The sequence below is a fragment of the Notolepis coatsorum genome, assembly GCF_963971535.1.
Source record: "Notolepis coatsorum genome assembly, chromosome: 14".
NCBI lineage: Eukaryota > Metazoa > Chordata > Actinopteri > Aulopiformes > Paralepididae > Notolepis > Notolepis coatsorum.
The window spans coordinates 38,544,339-38,560,972 of record NC_140178.1 but is presented as its reverse complement, the minus strand read 5'-3'; the positions used below and the strand labels follow the sequence as shown (position 1 = coordinate 38,560,972).

The 16,634-nt window shown below is 41.2% G+C and overlaps 1 protein-coding gene across 1 annotated transcript in view; it reads right to left on the bottom strand.

The window, feature by feature from the left end:
- clec16a (C-type lectin domain containing 16A) overlaps positions 1-16,634 on the bottom strand; it is a 173,844-nt gene that overhangs the window by 86,100 nt on the left and 71,110 nt on the right. The window contains exons 13-14 of the mRNA XM_084329463.1: positions 15,746-15,865; positions 9,788-9,897 (exon numbers count right to left, since the gene is read on the bottom strand). Coding sequence (XP_084185589.1) covers positions 9,788-9,897; positions 15,746-15,865 — 230 coding nt within the window. The remainder of the gene's footprint in view (positions 1-9,787; positions 9,898-15,745; positions 15,866-16,634) is intronic.

Below are 16,634 nucleotides of genomic sequence, written 5' to 3'. Positions count from 1 at the left end.
GCTTCTCGGTTACAGTGGGTGACAATATTATCACAAGGAAAGATGAAATTACCTACCTGGGTTCCATCCTAGAGGCTAATCTTTCCTGTGACAAAATGGCATCCAATGTAATAAAAAAAGTCAACCAACGAACACGTTTCTTGTACCGGATCTCCTCTCTGGTAAACAAGAATACCCTGAAGACTCTAGCAGGAGCACTCATTCAAGGGTACTACGACTATGCTTGCACCTCATGGTACCAAAGCACCTCAAAGGCACTAAAAAACAAATTACAAACATCTCAAAACAAGCTAGTCAGACTACTACTTGACCTGACTCCTAGAACCCACCTCACCCCTGCCCACTTTGACAACCTAGGATGGCTTAGAGTAGACGACAGAGTACAGCAACTTGCAATGGGCCTGGTCTACAAGATACACTACGCGACCAAGGTACCCATGTACATGTCAAAATACTTCCCAAAGGTCAGTGAATACCACGATCACAACACCAGAGGGAGCTCCACAAATCATGTAAAACCCAGATTCGGCTCAAACAAGGGACTAAACACGTTTCGCAATTATGCCACATCAATGTGGAACGCCCTACCTAAAGCTGTAAAGGAATGTGAATCACTACCCACTTTCAAAAACACTCAAAAAACACCTACGTGAGACTGCAATTCGAAACTGGCCCCTACAACTGTCCTAACCTAGTTGTACAGTAAATGACCAAGTAAGGCTTTGTCAGTATTCCAATGTACAGTGTAAAATGTGTATGTGTCCCCTACCCAACCCCCAACCCCCCCCCCCCCCTCCAATGTACAGCCCTCACCCAACCCACCCAACCCCACCCCACCCATCCAACCTCCTCCAATGTACAGTTTCTACGCCAAATGTATATACACTCCTTTTCTGGACACTTTTGTATCACAAACAGTACTGTATTTGCAAATCTGATATGTCATAAATGTATAGATGTAGCAGTACTGTCTATCTGTATGTCATGTATGTCATATATGTTATGATGAATTGAAAATGGGGGACCCTGATGTAAACAAGACGAAAGTCTTTCTCTGGTCTGCATCCCCTTAACAATTGTATGTATTGAGCTGTACTGTACCCATTCTGCAATCTGTTAATAAACTTTTCAATCAATCAATCAAAACATTGAGACAGGAAATCAACGCGGGGTCCTTTTGGAATGTTACCGTCGTCACTTTGGAGTTCGGTTTAGGCTCACCGGGACGTTCCTCCACACTGCCCTCAGAACCGCCATACATTATCACCACAGAACGCTTTTAAACTAAATCTGCAACAGATCTTAACCGACTGTTGCACCTGCTGACTGCCTCCTAATCGCACACATAGCCCTCACTCTTCTCTCCTCCCCCTAAGCCCCCTCACCTAACTCCCTCCATCTACCCCTTTATTCTCTCTCTCTCTTTCTCTCTCTCTCCCTCTGGTTCTCACTCTCCCCCTCTTTTTTCCCTCTCTCCCCTTCCTTCTCTCTCCCTTATTTATTGTCGTCCTTGTATACTATTGCTACTGTAATTTTGTATTTTATTTACTTGTATGCATGTACATAACCTTTTTGTTACAGGCTCCCCCCCGCCCCCTTCCCTAAAAGGCCTTTGCTTTTTGGACCGGCTGCTTTTGTATATAAGAATTTGTTCTTAATTGCTTGCCTGGGTAAATAAATAAATAAAAACGTAAAGTGTTGTAAAGTGTCAAATAATGGCTAGGAAAAAGTGATATTCAAGATAATGAAGATTCAATTATATGATTTGTATACGCTATCTTATTCTTGAAGTTGTTGTATTGGCTGGCTTCAGTGGTGCTGCTAGTCATGCCAAATTGGTTGCCAAAATTGCCACAGGTACGTCATAAACAGCGGTTTAGCTGTTCAGCTTGCTGCTGCAGCCCGTAGCCCATCAGTATCAAGAGACACAGTCTTCACGTGCAGATTAAAACAATACAACACGATCTCAATGACAAATTCATCAATGACAAAACTGAGGAAAACAAAAACAAACCCTGTGAACTTTGGAAATGACTCAACAACCAACTAGGCTGCAGCAAAAAACTAAAAATCAGATTTACAAACATAAAGACAGAAAACACTCATCACAGACAAGCTGGATGTGGCCAAATACCTAAACATATTCTTTACAAACATAGCCACAACACTGGTTAATAAACTACTCTGCCACTCAGGGCAATTTTGGGGTAGAACACATCCTAGCCTACTATAAAAACCTAGGGGTCTGCAAAGACGACTTCAAACTTGAATTGGTAACAACAGATGAGGTACTCAAAAAACCGAGCGCCCTCCAACCGAACAAGGCCACTGGCCATGACAACATCCCCTCCAAATTCCTCAGAGACTCAGCAGCTGCCATCACCCCAGTCATCACACACATAATAAACCTCTCCATAAAACAGGGACACGTACCCAAAGACTTCAAAATTGCGAGAGTGACCCCACTGCACAAAAAGACAGCAAATTAGACCCAGGCAACTACCGCCCTGTTTCTATTCTTACCTCCATCTCGAAAATCATGGGAGAAAAAACCTACGAACAGGTCGAAAAGTACCTTGTGGAAAAAAATCGAATCTACGAATTCCAATCTGGCTTCAGAACATCCCACTCCACTGACACATGCCTTCTCTATTTGAACAACAAGAGGTGGACACAGGCAAATACTGCGGCATGGTCATGCTGGACCTACAAAAAGGCCTTCGACACTGTCAATCACCCCATTCTGATTGACAAGCTAAAAGCAATTGGTTTTTATAGTTTATCAGTGAGCTGGATGCAATCCTACCTGGAGGGGAGAGAGCAGATGGTAGAGGTAAACGGTACTCTACCCCCCCCCCCCCTCCCAGTGAGCTGTGGTGTTCCACAAGGAAGTATACTAGGACCGTTCCTGTTCCTAATTTATGCAAATGACATGTCATCAGCTTGTGAGTGCAACTTGTTCCTGTTCGCGGACGACTCAGCCCTGCTGGTCTCTGACAAGAACAAGTTACAGGTTGAAAAAAAACCTCAGCTCAGAACTCGGCAGAATATGCACCTGGCTCACTGATAAACTATCATTACACCTAGGGATGGGTACCTTTCACATTTGAACCGATACGGTACCGGTACTGGTACCTGTGAATCGATACCGGTACCCAACGGTACCTTTTTTAGGTACTTTAGTCTCTAAAATGTACCCATCCCTAATTACACCTGGGTAAAACAGAGTCCATTCTCTTCGGATCAAATAACAAACTCAGCAAAACCAACGGCTTCTCTGTTACAGTGGGTGACAATATTGTCACAAGGAAAGATGAAATTGCATACCTGGGTTCCATCCTAGAGGCAAATCTGTCCTGTGACAAAATGGCAACCAATGTAATCAAAAAAGTCAACCAACGAACAAGATTCTTGTACCGGATCTCCTCTCTGGTAAACAAGAATACCCTGAAGACTCTAGCAGGAGCACTCATTCAAGGGTACTACGACTATGCTTGCACCACATGGTACCAAAGCACCTCAAAGGCACTAAAAACAAGATTACAAACATCACAAAAACTGGTCAGACTACTACTTGACCTTACTCCTAAAACCCACCTTACCCCTGCCCCTTTTGACAACCTAGGATGGCTTAGAGTAGACGACAGAGTACAGCAACTTGCAATGGGCCTGGTCTACAAGATACACTACACCACTAAGGTACCCATGTACATGTCAAAATACTTCCCAAAGGTCAGTGAATACCACGACCACAACACCAGAGGGAGTTCCACAAATCATGTTCAACCCAGATTCGGCACAAACAAGCATCTAAACACGTTACGCAATGCCACATCAATGTGGAACGCCCTACCCACAGCCGTAAAAAAATGTGAATCCCTACCCACCTTCAAAACCGCTCTCAAAGAGCACCTACGGGAGGCTGCAATTCGAAACTGGCCCCCGTAAATGTCCAAACCCCCCAACCCCCCCCTCCTAATGTACAGTTTCCTCTCCCTCGTATGTATATATTATCTGTTAGGATCTCTGGTTAACAGTACTGTATATTTGCATATCTTGTATGTCACAAATGAAACAGTACTGTATACCTGTATGTCATGTATTGTCATAAATGTCATGATATACAGTATATCTGTATATCTGTATGGCCCCTGTGAATGTACAACCCGCCCCTCCCACCCCCTCCTAATGTACAGTTTCCTCCCCCTCGTATGTATATATTGTCCGTTAGGATTTTCTGTTAGGATAACAGTACTGTATATTTGCATATCTTGTATGTCACAAATGTAACAGTACTGTATACATGTATGTCATGTATGTCAGAAATGTCAAGATATATATCTGTATGTTGCGTATGTCATTAATGTCATTATGAATTGAAAATGGGGGACCCTAATGTAAACAAGACAAAAGTCTTTCTCTGGTCTGCATCCCCTTAACAATTGTGTGTATTGAGCTGTACTGTATTGTACCCATTCTGCAATCTGTTAAAAAAGTTTTCAATCAATCAATCAATCTAACAGTCCATGTTAACAAAACAAACTGTACAAAAACGGAGCCTGCTATGATAGACCGGGAAGAGGTTAGCAATACAGTCCATACACTCAGTTTCCCAGCGCTTCCTCAACGACAGGAAATGTATTAATATCCTCCTGATTCTGCTTTCCATCCTGATTTAACAGACTTCTCAAGGAATACAGTTCCAATGCGTTCCTCACAGGGAAGAGCCTGAAGCTGCCAGTTCTGTTGGTCAATTTACCAAACTCAAGTTCCAAATAGATTCTCTAGGAGGTTCCTAAGAAAGGACAGTTGACCAGAGGAGGCTTCTATATGACAACAGATGAAACACTGCTTCACCAAAAAACAGAAACAAAAAACCTAACACATATATTACATAAAACATATTTTTTAGATTATGTTAAAAAAATATTATATTTTTTATTTCATTATAATGAATATTTCCTCTTTGAATCAAACCAAAAAAATGCCAGTGGGTATCGCTGCAAAACAGTGCCCCTTTCAAGTGACACACATTTCGCTTGCCATCACTTACATTGGGTTAGTGAAACAGAATACTCTTGGGAGCGAAATAGTACCTTATACGTCGTTAATTGGACAGTAACTGTTTTAATGCATGCTGTTTCACGTATTTGTTTGAATCAGGCGCGTGCTCAATTGAACTTGATTGACAGTCTTCCAGCCATTCAGAGAACACCAGTTCCTATCCATTGCTTCCCGTTCCTAGCCGAGAGCCCTGTACAGGAACGACCAACATTAGGACCGAAGTATAAACCAGCAACATGAAGAGGACTTATGCATCTAGATAAGAAAAAAGATGGAGGAAAAAGTAAGTTATGTTTGTAAAGTCTGGACGCTAACGTTAGCCAGCCGAATCCGTTAGCTAACATTAGCCCGCCGACTTCGTTAGCTAACGTTAGACAGCCGAATTAGTTAGCTAACGTTAGCTTCTGCTGGGCAGTATTGTATCACTGTTAGCTTCTGATGGGCAGTATTGTATCACTGTTAGCTTCTGCTGGGCAGTATTGTATCACGGTTAGCTCCTGCAGGGCAGTATTGTATCACTGTTAGCTTCTGCTGGGCAGTATGCTATTATATCACTGTTAGCTTCTGCAGGGCAGTATTGTATCACTAGGGTGACCAAACGTCCTCTTTTCACGCCCGTCCGTTTTCTTTTTTTATAAATTCATGAAAATGTCCGGGTTTCATTGTTTTTCAGTTTCAGTTTCACGGCACTTTGCGAGCATCTGAAGGCTTGGGGCTGCATTACCGAATGAAAGCGATATTTGTTGCCGTTCTAATGCCATCTCACTCGACAAAATCCGTGCCTCGGTTCTCGAGTTACATGCCGATATGTCAGGCGTGCAACTTTTTACATACACGCGTCAGATTATCACCCTGGACTCCCGAGGCTTCAATCATCCACCGATTGCGAAAATTATTGGTCAGCGTTGTAACTTGTAGCCAACAATGAGTGTAGCTTTCCAGTGATATCCCACGTGGGGGTGTGCGAATCAGGGATCTAGGTGAAAATTGACAAGCGAAGACAGCAAGTGATAAAAATTCCGAATGAATTTACTTGGATGAGGAAATGGAGAGATGGAGAGCTTTTTTCTTGGCACACGGTTTACCTGGATGTCTCTAGAAGACTCATTTCTGAACGGATTTTTATAAAATTTGGACCTGTACTACAAGACTTCAGGCTATGGATTTGCTGTGTTTTCCAGCTTATACAATTGGAATATTGCAGCTACTACACAAAAATGTGAGTACACAAGTTCAAGTTCAACTCAAATTCAGCCCTATGTTACTCATTAGCACTAAAAGTGATTTTTCTTTAGTGTAAGACACTTCAGAATGTTATCTTTCAAAAGAGACCAGGCTTATGCATGTGCTATAAGCATAAAGTATAAAGATAAGCTTTGCAAAAAAAAGTATGCAGTCCTCAAGTTCAAGTAAAAAAATTCCTGCTTTTCAGGGCGCATGTTATGTGGTTACATTTGGGATATTGCAACCACTACAGAAAAATACGAGTACACAAGTTCAACTCAAGTACAGACCTATGCTACTCTATTTCATTAGCACTAAAAGTGATTTTCCTTCTTTTTGCATTAGTAACTTCAGAATATTATCTTTCAAAAGAGACCAAGCTTATGCATGTGCTATAAGCATAACATATAAAGATAAGCTTTGCAAAAAAAGTATGCAGTCCTCAAGTTCAAGTAAAAAAAAAATTGCAGCTTTTCTGGGTGCATGAACATCAATGAGGTTGAGGTTAAAACAATAAGGCATCTTTGAGTAAACTTTGAGCAGAGATTCAAGAGGTTTATTAATCACATACATACACAAGACATAGTGAAATGAAGGTGGCCATGCCTGCTTCGATTGTGCAAAGTATCATTAAGTATCTTGAGGCTGGGACCAGCATGTCCTCTTTTTTGGAAATCAAAATATGGTCACCCTATCACTGTTAGCTTCTGCAGGGCAGTATTGTATCACTGTTAGCCTCTGCAAGTCTGCAGGGCAGTATTGTATCACTGTTAGCTTCTGCAGGGCAGTATTGTATCACTGTTAGATTCCGCTGGGCAGTAGTGTATCACGGTTAGCTTCTGCTGGGCAGTATTGTATCCCTGTTAGCTTCTGCAGGGCAGTATTGTATCACTGTTAGCTTCTGCTGGGCAGTATTGTATCACTATTAGCTTCTGCAGGGCAGTATTGTATCACTGTTACCTTTTGCAGGGCAGTATTGTATCACTGTTAGCTTCTGCTGGGCAGAAGCTGATATTCATAACTGTTTGTCCAGGATTCTTACATTTAATAATCAGAATTTTGGGTCTTAAAAAGTCAGATAGGTCTTAACATTTTATTGGATTAGGAAATTACTTCTATGTTGCAATAACTTCTCTGTATCATGTTTAAATGTGTTTGGGGGGGAAATGTCCGGGCTGCAGAGTAAGCAGTATGGTAATAGTGGTATGGTAAATCAGTCCAATACATATGGAATTACTTCTTAGTCATTTTCCTTAATAGTTCTTTGCTGGTATGGCAATGAAATACGTATTAGATTATATTGAAAGTGGTCTTAAAAAGGTCTTAAAGTCTTAAATGTAACCTGTTGAAACTTGCAGGAACCCTGTCCATCAACATCCACCTTCAGTGAGACGATAACACCTGCCCATCATGAAGATGACGTGTCACCCACCTCCACAAGCAGCAGTATCCACCACCACCACTAAAGGTTTGACCTCACAAGACCCTGCACTATGGCCATGTGTCATAGGCCATACCCAACAATGTGGTATCATGGGGACCAATACAGGTCAAAGATATTGTTTCCCCCCAAAATACAGCGAACATGGCTTCTGTATTCGGTTAGCACAGACTCAGTCTTCTGTTTTTCCTGGGATAGTCTTCTTTTGTTAAGTAACTATTTTGAAAAGTGCTAAATAAATACACTTTATTATTATCAATACTATTTATTATAACTATTATTTTTTATTATTATTATTGTTGCCATTATTATTACCAAAGGTACTGTTTTTTGGTTGTGTGTGAGTAGTCGATTACAATGTTTGTTTAAAAAAGAAAATTATAATAACTGGCATATTTATGGGTCTATAAAGAACCACCTCATGGTTTTGTTTTCAATTCAGTTTAGTTTCAGTTAGTTCCCAGAGTTGATATGCTACTTTCAGTTTACCCTGGACGTTTACTTTCAGTAAACAGCTTTACACAACTCATAAGTGCATATGTTGGTGTCTCTGCAATGTTCTGGAATCAAACTTCAATGCAACAAAGTAATATTAAAATTATTTAGTTAGTGTCTGGAACTTCAGTTACTACAAATATTATTCCTCGTCTCCTGCAGCCACCTCTGGGCTCCCTTAGTCTCGTGGTACAGTATTTCCATAGTATACTCCAGCAGTGAACCAAGAGTGCCCCCTTGGGGACAAAAAATAAATACTCACAATGTAAGGATGTCACATACATTATGAGACAAACATTACAGTGTCTCCAGTTGTAAACCAAGAAAGCATTTTATCATGCTTCTGACAATAGGTGCTATACAATTATAAAGCTCATATCCTGAGCCTAATGCATGTACTGTATGTAATGCATTTGATTAATAGGGTAAAGCTGTGACAAGCTCACATACACTATTTAACATCTATTGCTCTCTCTGAAGGGAGCATAGACAAAGCTATTTCTTATTTTATTATTACATTTAGGCTAAACATTGAACGTGTGCCCGCTATGAGAGACATACATCTCCCTGTGGGACTGGGATACCTGCTCCTCTTTAATATGTGATCCCTGTGGGACTGGGATACCTGCTCCTCTTTAATATGTGATCCCTGTGGGACTGGGATACCTGCTCCTCTTTAATATGTGATCCCTGTGGGACTGGGATACTAGCTCCTCTTTAATATGTGATCCCTGTGGGACTGGGATACCTGCTCCTCTTTAATATGTGATCCCTGTGGGACTGGGATACCTGCTCCTCTTTAATATGTGATCCCTGTGGGACTGGGATACTAGCTCCTCTTTAATATGTGATCCCTGTGGAACTGAGATACCTGCTCCTCTTTAATATGTGATCCCTGTGGGACTGGGATACTTGCTCCTCTTTAATATGTGATCCCTGTGGGACTGGGATACTAGCTCCTCTTTAATATGTGATCCCTGTGGGACTGAGATACCTGCTCCTCTTTAATATGTGATCCCTGTGGGACTGAGATACCTGCTCCTCTTTAATATCTGATCCTTTTTCACATGTACTGCCTTTTTCCACACCTGCATAACTTCTACTCGATAAACACCAAAGGAGTTAACTTGGACTCTGCATGAAGTGACTTGTGTGCGTCTCCGTCTGTAGCCAGAGGTCCTATATTAACCACACAGTAGCTGTTGTGTCTCATCCACAGACCAGCAGTCCTCAGATGTCCTCTTACACCACTACAATGTTGCGTGTGCCGGTTCCACGGTGGAAACATGAGGCCTGGCAGACGTCTGCACTCTACTGAGCGCATTCTTCTAGTTACTATTGTTTATTATTATTCCATTATTATCAATATCATAATTATTAAAACTACTACTATCAATGTCCTGAAGAGACCTCTCATCTCAAGTTGTGTTTTTCTTTTTAGATAGTTGATCCTGACAGCATGTCAAGTCTATACCTTTGTATCAATATGGGTACATACTGTGTGTGCATGTGTGAGAGAGAAAGAGAGTGTGCGTGTGAGAAAGAGCGAGTGTGTGTGTGTACCTCCAGGCAGGCCAGGTGAACATCCTTGATGATACAGTGGTTTACAGACATAACAGACTGCTTCAGTAACAGACAGGTCAGCTCCAGAGTGGCTAGACGCACCTTACCATCTACATACACACACACAAAAGAAAGAAAGAAGGAAAGAACACACAAAGACAAAATAAGGTTTAGAGAAAAGGTTTGTACCATTATTTGACATTGTATGTGTTAGGCCATAAGGTGAACCCAGTTATCGTTTCATCCCGTTCCCACCTTGGGGGACTACGAAATGTTCACTCTGGGTGAAAGATCTATTTGTGTAGATTTAGGAATAAAAAGTTCTCCATCTACAATCCTGCCGGTTTTGCGCAATTATAATTTTAAAGTCGGGACTAGATCTTTCCTCGCGAACGGATACTTTGGTCATCGCGTAGATATATTTGATGTAAGTGGTGAGAGTTCTGTCACGTGTCTTGTGCTTGACCAATAGCAGCTGCTTTGTTGCCAGGTTACGGACGAGGGACGACAACAAATTTGTGTAAACAGTCTAGCAGTAGCACGGAATCCACGGAGTACATATCGACGAGTACAGAAGACAAGAAAATGGACAAAAAAACACCTAAAGTTCACAAAAAGGTTTCTAAACAATGTTATATGCATCTCGCATCTGTTCAGAAAGAAAGTGTACAAGACTTTACACAGACACGATGGGATAGATATAGAAACTGCGTAGAACGGTGGCTTAACTTGCCAGGCGAGAATCATACCATTGCGGAGACATACAAACATTGTTTAGAGATCAAGTTTGCCAATGTTTCTGGAGATGCTGGTTTTCACACTACTTGCTAAAGGCATTTTATCGACAAAAAGCGCTTAGATACAGTTGAGAAACGGGCCACAACATGTTCTGCAGCTCAAGATGTGGATACACTATTTGATGCTGTGCTGAGACAGTTTAGCTGTGTTTTTAGTTTACATAACTAGCATTCTAGTTTGCTTCAGATACTGTATGCCATCTAGTTGTATTGTTTTACAGTGATGTTTAAGTAGCTCTGCTAGTTCATAGTGATGTTTAAAGTATGTTAGCTTTCAGAACCAATGCTTGTGTTACCCTCACCTCTTCCTCCCCCCACACACACTAGGACAATATAGCTAGCAGGCACCCCTGGGGGCCGGGGGAGCTAACTAGATGGCATACAGTATCTGAAGAAAACTAGAATGCTAGTTATGTAAACTATAAAAACACAGCTAAACTGTCTCTCAGCACAGCATCAAATAGTATATTTTTCATATTAGTGTAGCTACTAGCTAGGCTTAGGCGTCATCAGCCCTTGGCACCAATGTGTGTTCAGCACTTATTGGGATCTATTGGAGTTGTAACTCTATAAGTACCTTTCATGGCAAGGGCAGGAGGAAAACATTTTCGGTTGCTTGTGAGAAAAAGGAGTACCTGACTGCATTTACAGAACTGGGTAGCAGTTTTACCGTAGACCAGTCTACCTTTGATGGTCTTAGCAAATATGTGTGCCACCTGTATGACCAGCCATCAGCTAAGAATGTGAATGATACAAGACACAAAGCATTCGTTTTATCAGCCCAATGCCTGAATGCCCACGACGTTTATTAGCGTTTTATTAGCGATCTGAATTCATATTTCATCAACCGAGTCTCCCGTTGGTATGCAGCCCCTGTAGGAGCTCAGATGTGAAAAAACCGCCCCTATCGTCTCCCAGATGGTAATGCACCCTTTTGGAATGGACTCAATGAAAATGGATGAGAAAAGAAAAATCCGGAATCCACATTTTACTTCTCAGGCATGTAACCCGAGCCGATCGGATTCATTGTGGACCCTCAGAACAGCGTGGAATACATATGTACAGTATGTAGCGTTGGATCAATAAAAACGATCGATATTTGGAATGGCGATCAGGAATTGGAATAATCTTTTTGGATAACATCCGATCTCAGGTAAGGAATCTATTTTACCAGTCTTAGGATAATCAGACCTGTTTTCACGGAGATATAAGCTTTTCCCCTATGTGTGTGTGTGGCTGTGTGAGCGATCAGGAAATAAGAGAATCGATTTTTCAGATCGCCTATATAGCGTGCATACGTACACATATACTATCGATAATCTAGCGTTTATTTGAAAACGATTCATAAATAGGCAAAAAAATGACGTTTGTGTATTCTAGAATATTCCAGTAAACGAAATATTTATATTTTCCTTGAAAACGAGGGCTTTTCAAAATGCTATAAAACGAAAATGAACCGATAAAAAAACAATCCGCTTCGACAATGTTGACTGGAAAACGAGTCATTGATAAGCGACGGGCAGATTAGACACATAGCCATAATTTAAAATATAGATTAGGCGTTTTTTTAACGCTAACATTGAAGTGGATGGTGGGCATTCAAGCACTAAATCGTGCGCCCCCTGCTGGCACTGAAAGTGTTAAGACGAGACAAAATAATTATACCTTTTAGAATAATTCATTTTATTATTAGAGCTGCATTTCTGTTTCCATTTCCTTTGTTTTGTTCTTAGCCAGCATTCTAGATAGCAGTAACTTACTGCACACAGCATGGGTTTAATGGAACAGGCAACAGGGCGAAGCAACAGGGTCTTGGTGGTATTGTATGCAGTGGGCTTGGACTTGGCAGAATGTATTATTGAAAGTGAAAGACGAGGAGGAGACTAGTTTGAAACTAAGTGCTACGTTACTGTTAGCATTAGCAACTAGCTAGCTGTCAAATCATCTCTAATTCATTCTCGCATTCCCTTTACTTCTCACGGTGGACACTGATGCAGGAAACAATCCCACCGCTGCCACCAATGTAACCGAGGAATAGTCCGCCTATACTTTCAAACTATAGTAAAATAAAATCACGGGAGAATTGATATCTGATCATCAACATAATGGTTTTCTTCCCCTTTCCACTCAACAACGGACCTGTCACAGGGGCGCGCCCTGCAACTCCACCTAATAACGTCAGCATCAATAATAACATAGAACACATTAAATAGCTTACATAAGTCTAACCAGCTAGCACTAACATTAGCTTGTTTTTGTTTAGAAAAAGCTCACACCAATTTATGAGGCTGTAACTGAGTGGCTGTGACTAAACAAAAAAGACTAAATCGAGACTAAACAAAGACTAAAATGCTCAGACTTGTAGTTGACTAAAACTTGACTAAACGAAAAAAAGATGAAGGTGACTAAATATGATGAAAACGAAAAAGAGCATTTGACACATGACTAAGACTAAAACGTAAAATAGCTGACAAAATTAACACTGGTGTGCAGTGTATAGTGTGCACTGCAGTGGATAGTGTGCAGTGCAGGGGTGTAAAAAGTACCCAGAAATTATACTTAAGTGAAAGTATGGGTACCGTCTCAAAATCATACTCAAGTAAAAGTCAGAGTATCTGGCTAAAAACACACTTGAGTAAAAGTAAAAAAGTTTCTACTTTTAAATGTACTAAAAAGTAAAAGTAAAAACGTTTTTTTATTCCCAGGCAATGAAATTTTCCATTTCGTCCTCTTCATCACTCGTACTATCGTTTGTGGCCATCTTCTGTAGCTTGTCTATTCTTCTGAAAGCAGGTGCTTAATCAAAGATCCCCTCGTTCTAGTCTTGCACAAGGACCAATCAGCATGGGTATGAGCGGGTTAATTTTCCATTGATGGGGATTTGATTGGCTGTTTTTAAATAAAGTGCGGACGCAGGATTAATAATGTTAACGTTAGTTCGGCCAGAGAAACAAATATACTAATTAAAATGGTAGGACCTGCGAGATTTGTACTTTGTAGGTCTGCATTTTAAATGTAAGGAGTAAAAAGTATGTTTTTTTTCTCTGAAATGTAATAGAGTAAAATAACAAGTATACAAACGTAATAATACTCGAGTAAAGTACAAATCCCCCAAAACAGTACTTAAGTATTGTAATGAAGTACAATTGTGACCCAGTCTGGCGAAAAATGCCTACAATTCTCCATTTTCCAGATTTTTCCAGATTGTGAAAGTACAGAATGTAAGCTTTCAAATGATGTGTCATACTTTGAAATCTGAGAATGTTTTGAATATCATATATTAATTTAAATATTGTAAAGCAGTCTGTTTTCTAGAACACTAAAGGGGAAAAAAAGGCCTTGCAAAGATTTTCACACTTGAGCTAGTTTGGACAGGGCGTAGACAACTACCTTCACCTGAATAGCATTAAAATAATTAAGTGCCGTCACAGTAATAACTGTGAAGTCTACATGACATTATACAGCAGATAACTATCATAGTGAGATACTGGTGAGAGCACTAACTATAATCATAGTTACATAGTGGTGAGAGCACCAACTATAATCACACAGTCCTCATATCCCTCTTAGTTACACATACACACAATCCTCATCACCTTTTCCAAAGCAAAATTCAAGCACTTTTCAAGGTGCCACAGACACACACACACACACACATAGCCAGCATGTAGGCGTTATGTATTTCTAGCGTGATTCATTCATTGACTCGTTCTGTAGAAGGCCATCTGGCTGATCAGGCTATCCCTGCCTTTACTAGTGAGAGAGCTCTCTGTGCCTGACTGTAGGCTAGCATCTAATGCAATAGTGGGCGAGAGAGAGAGAGAGAGAGAGATACAGCTCCGCCGCTTCCCAGTTCCCTCCCACCCCTGTTTACTAGTAAGAGCTCTCTCTGCCTGACTGTAGGCTACAGTGCATGTGAGCGGATCGGAGCGTGAGCGGCGCGGGGCGCGGAGCGGCCGGTTTTGACGTGAGCGAGGAGTGGGTTTTAAAATGAGTCGGCGCGACGTCCGGAGCGAGAGTTCTCCTCCGCTCCAATCCACTCCAGGCCGCTCACAGTGGTTTAACACTGATGTAATATATACATGCAGTACAATGCCAAAGCAACAGATGGCGATGTACAAACATGAAGGCCATTTTCAACCAATGAGAAGGGTGAACCTGTGATAGGCTGTTCGTTCAGGCTTTGTCACTGTAGAGACGCCCACACTCACTCCAGTTAGAAAAAGTATATCGACGCCATTGTTGTTGACGTTAGCTTACATGCTAACGTTAATGGCAGCGACCATAGCATTGTGGCTCGGCTAGCCTATCATCGCTTAATAGAGATAGTGAATGGATAAACAACGTTATTTAACATTGCAGAATGGCTACAATTACAATGCGGCTCAATACAAACAATTGTTAAGGGGCCCAGGGGGTGTAGACTGTTGTAGTTTGAGCTCATTTACACCATGCTCCAAAAAAAGAAGAAAAAAAACTGCCGAGCGATCTGGCGCGGGGAGCGCTCGATTCAAGGTGAGCGGGGAGCGAGCGGAGAGCGACTTGGGGGCGGGGTCAACATGAGTGATTAGCGGAGCGGACCAAGCTTTAAAGAGCGAAGAGCGGATTTCTCGGCCGCGCCGATCCGCTCACGTGGTCTGGTAGGCTAGCGTTAGCTAACGCAATAGTGGGCGAGAGAGAGAGAGAGAGAGATACGGCTTCAGCTGGAACTTATTTCTTGTCGACCAAAGCACTCTGCACTCTGGCTAACAGCTTTGACGAGCTGTTGTTGATGAAGCGCTCTCCTTCTTTCACATGCAAATTAACTCCGCCCCTGCGTTGGGAAGAAACTTGTCTCACAAAGAGCCTTTTTTAAACAAATAATTGTTATTAGAGATACTATAACTGTTTGATCTGTCATCTCACCTCCGCGACTTGTAGGCATTTTCGCCAGACTGGGTCACAATTACTAAAGTACTTTACACCCCTGGTGCAGTGTATAGTGTATATTGTATAGTGTGTGGTGTGGCTGGCTCTCTTTAAACAACAAACAAGTTGCCATGTGTGTGTCTGTGTGTGTGTGTGTGTGCACGTGCACGCCTGTGAGTGTGCGTGTGTGCATTTCCACCTGTGTATGTCTGTGTGTGTGGGTGTGTGTGGTGTGCATGTCTGTGTGTGGTACCTGGCTGTGCTGCTTGGCTCAGAATTCTGATCAGTCTCTCCACCAGGACCAGGCTGTACGAGCTCCTCTCCTGCTCAGGAACTGGCAACTGGAGACGCTCCAACAGGTCAACGTTTATACCTGAGAAAACATAACAGGTCAGAGTTTATACCTGAGAAAACATAACAGGTCAGAGTTTATACCTGATAAAACATAACAGGTAACAGTTTATACCTGATAAAACATAACAGGTCAACGTTTATACCTGAGAAAACATAACCGCTAACAGTTTATACTTTATACCTGAGAAAACATAACAGGTCAGAGTTTATACCTGAGAAAACATAACAGGTCAGAGTTTATACCTGAGAAAACATAACCGGTTACAGTTTATACTTTATACCTGAGAAAACATAACAGGTAACAGTTTATACCTGAGAAAACATAACTGGTAAGAGTTTATACCTGATAAAACATAACAGGTCACAATTTATACCCGATAAAACATAACCGGTCAAAGTTTATACCTGAGAAAACATAACAGGTCAGAGTTTATACCTGAGAAAACATAACCGGTTACAGTTTATACTTTATACCTGAGAAAACATAACAGGTAACAGTTTATACCTGATAAAACATAACAGGTCACAGTTTATACCTGATAAAACATAACAGGTCACAATTTATACCTGATAAAACATAACAGGTCACAGTTTATACCTGATAAAACATAACAGGTCACATTTTATACCTGATAAAACATAACAGGTCACAATTTATACCTGATAAAACATACTGTAACAGGTCACAATTTATACCTGATCAAACATAACAGGTCACAGTTTATACCTGATAAAACATAACAGGTCACAGTTTATACCTGATAAAACATAACGGGTCACAATTTATA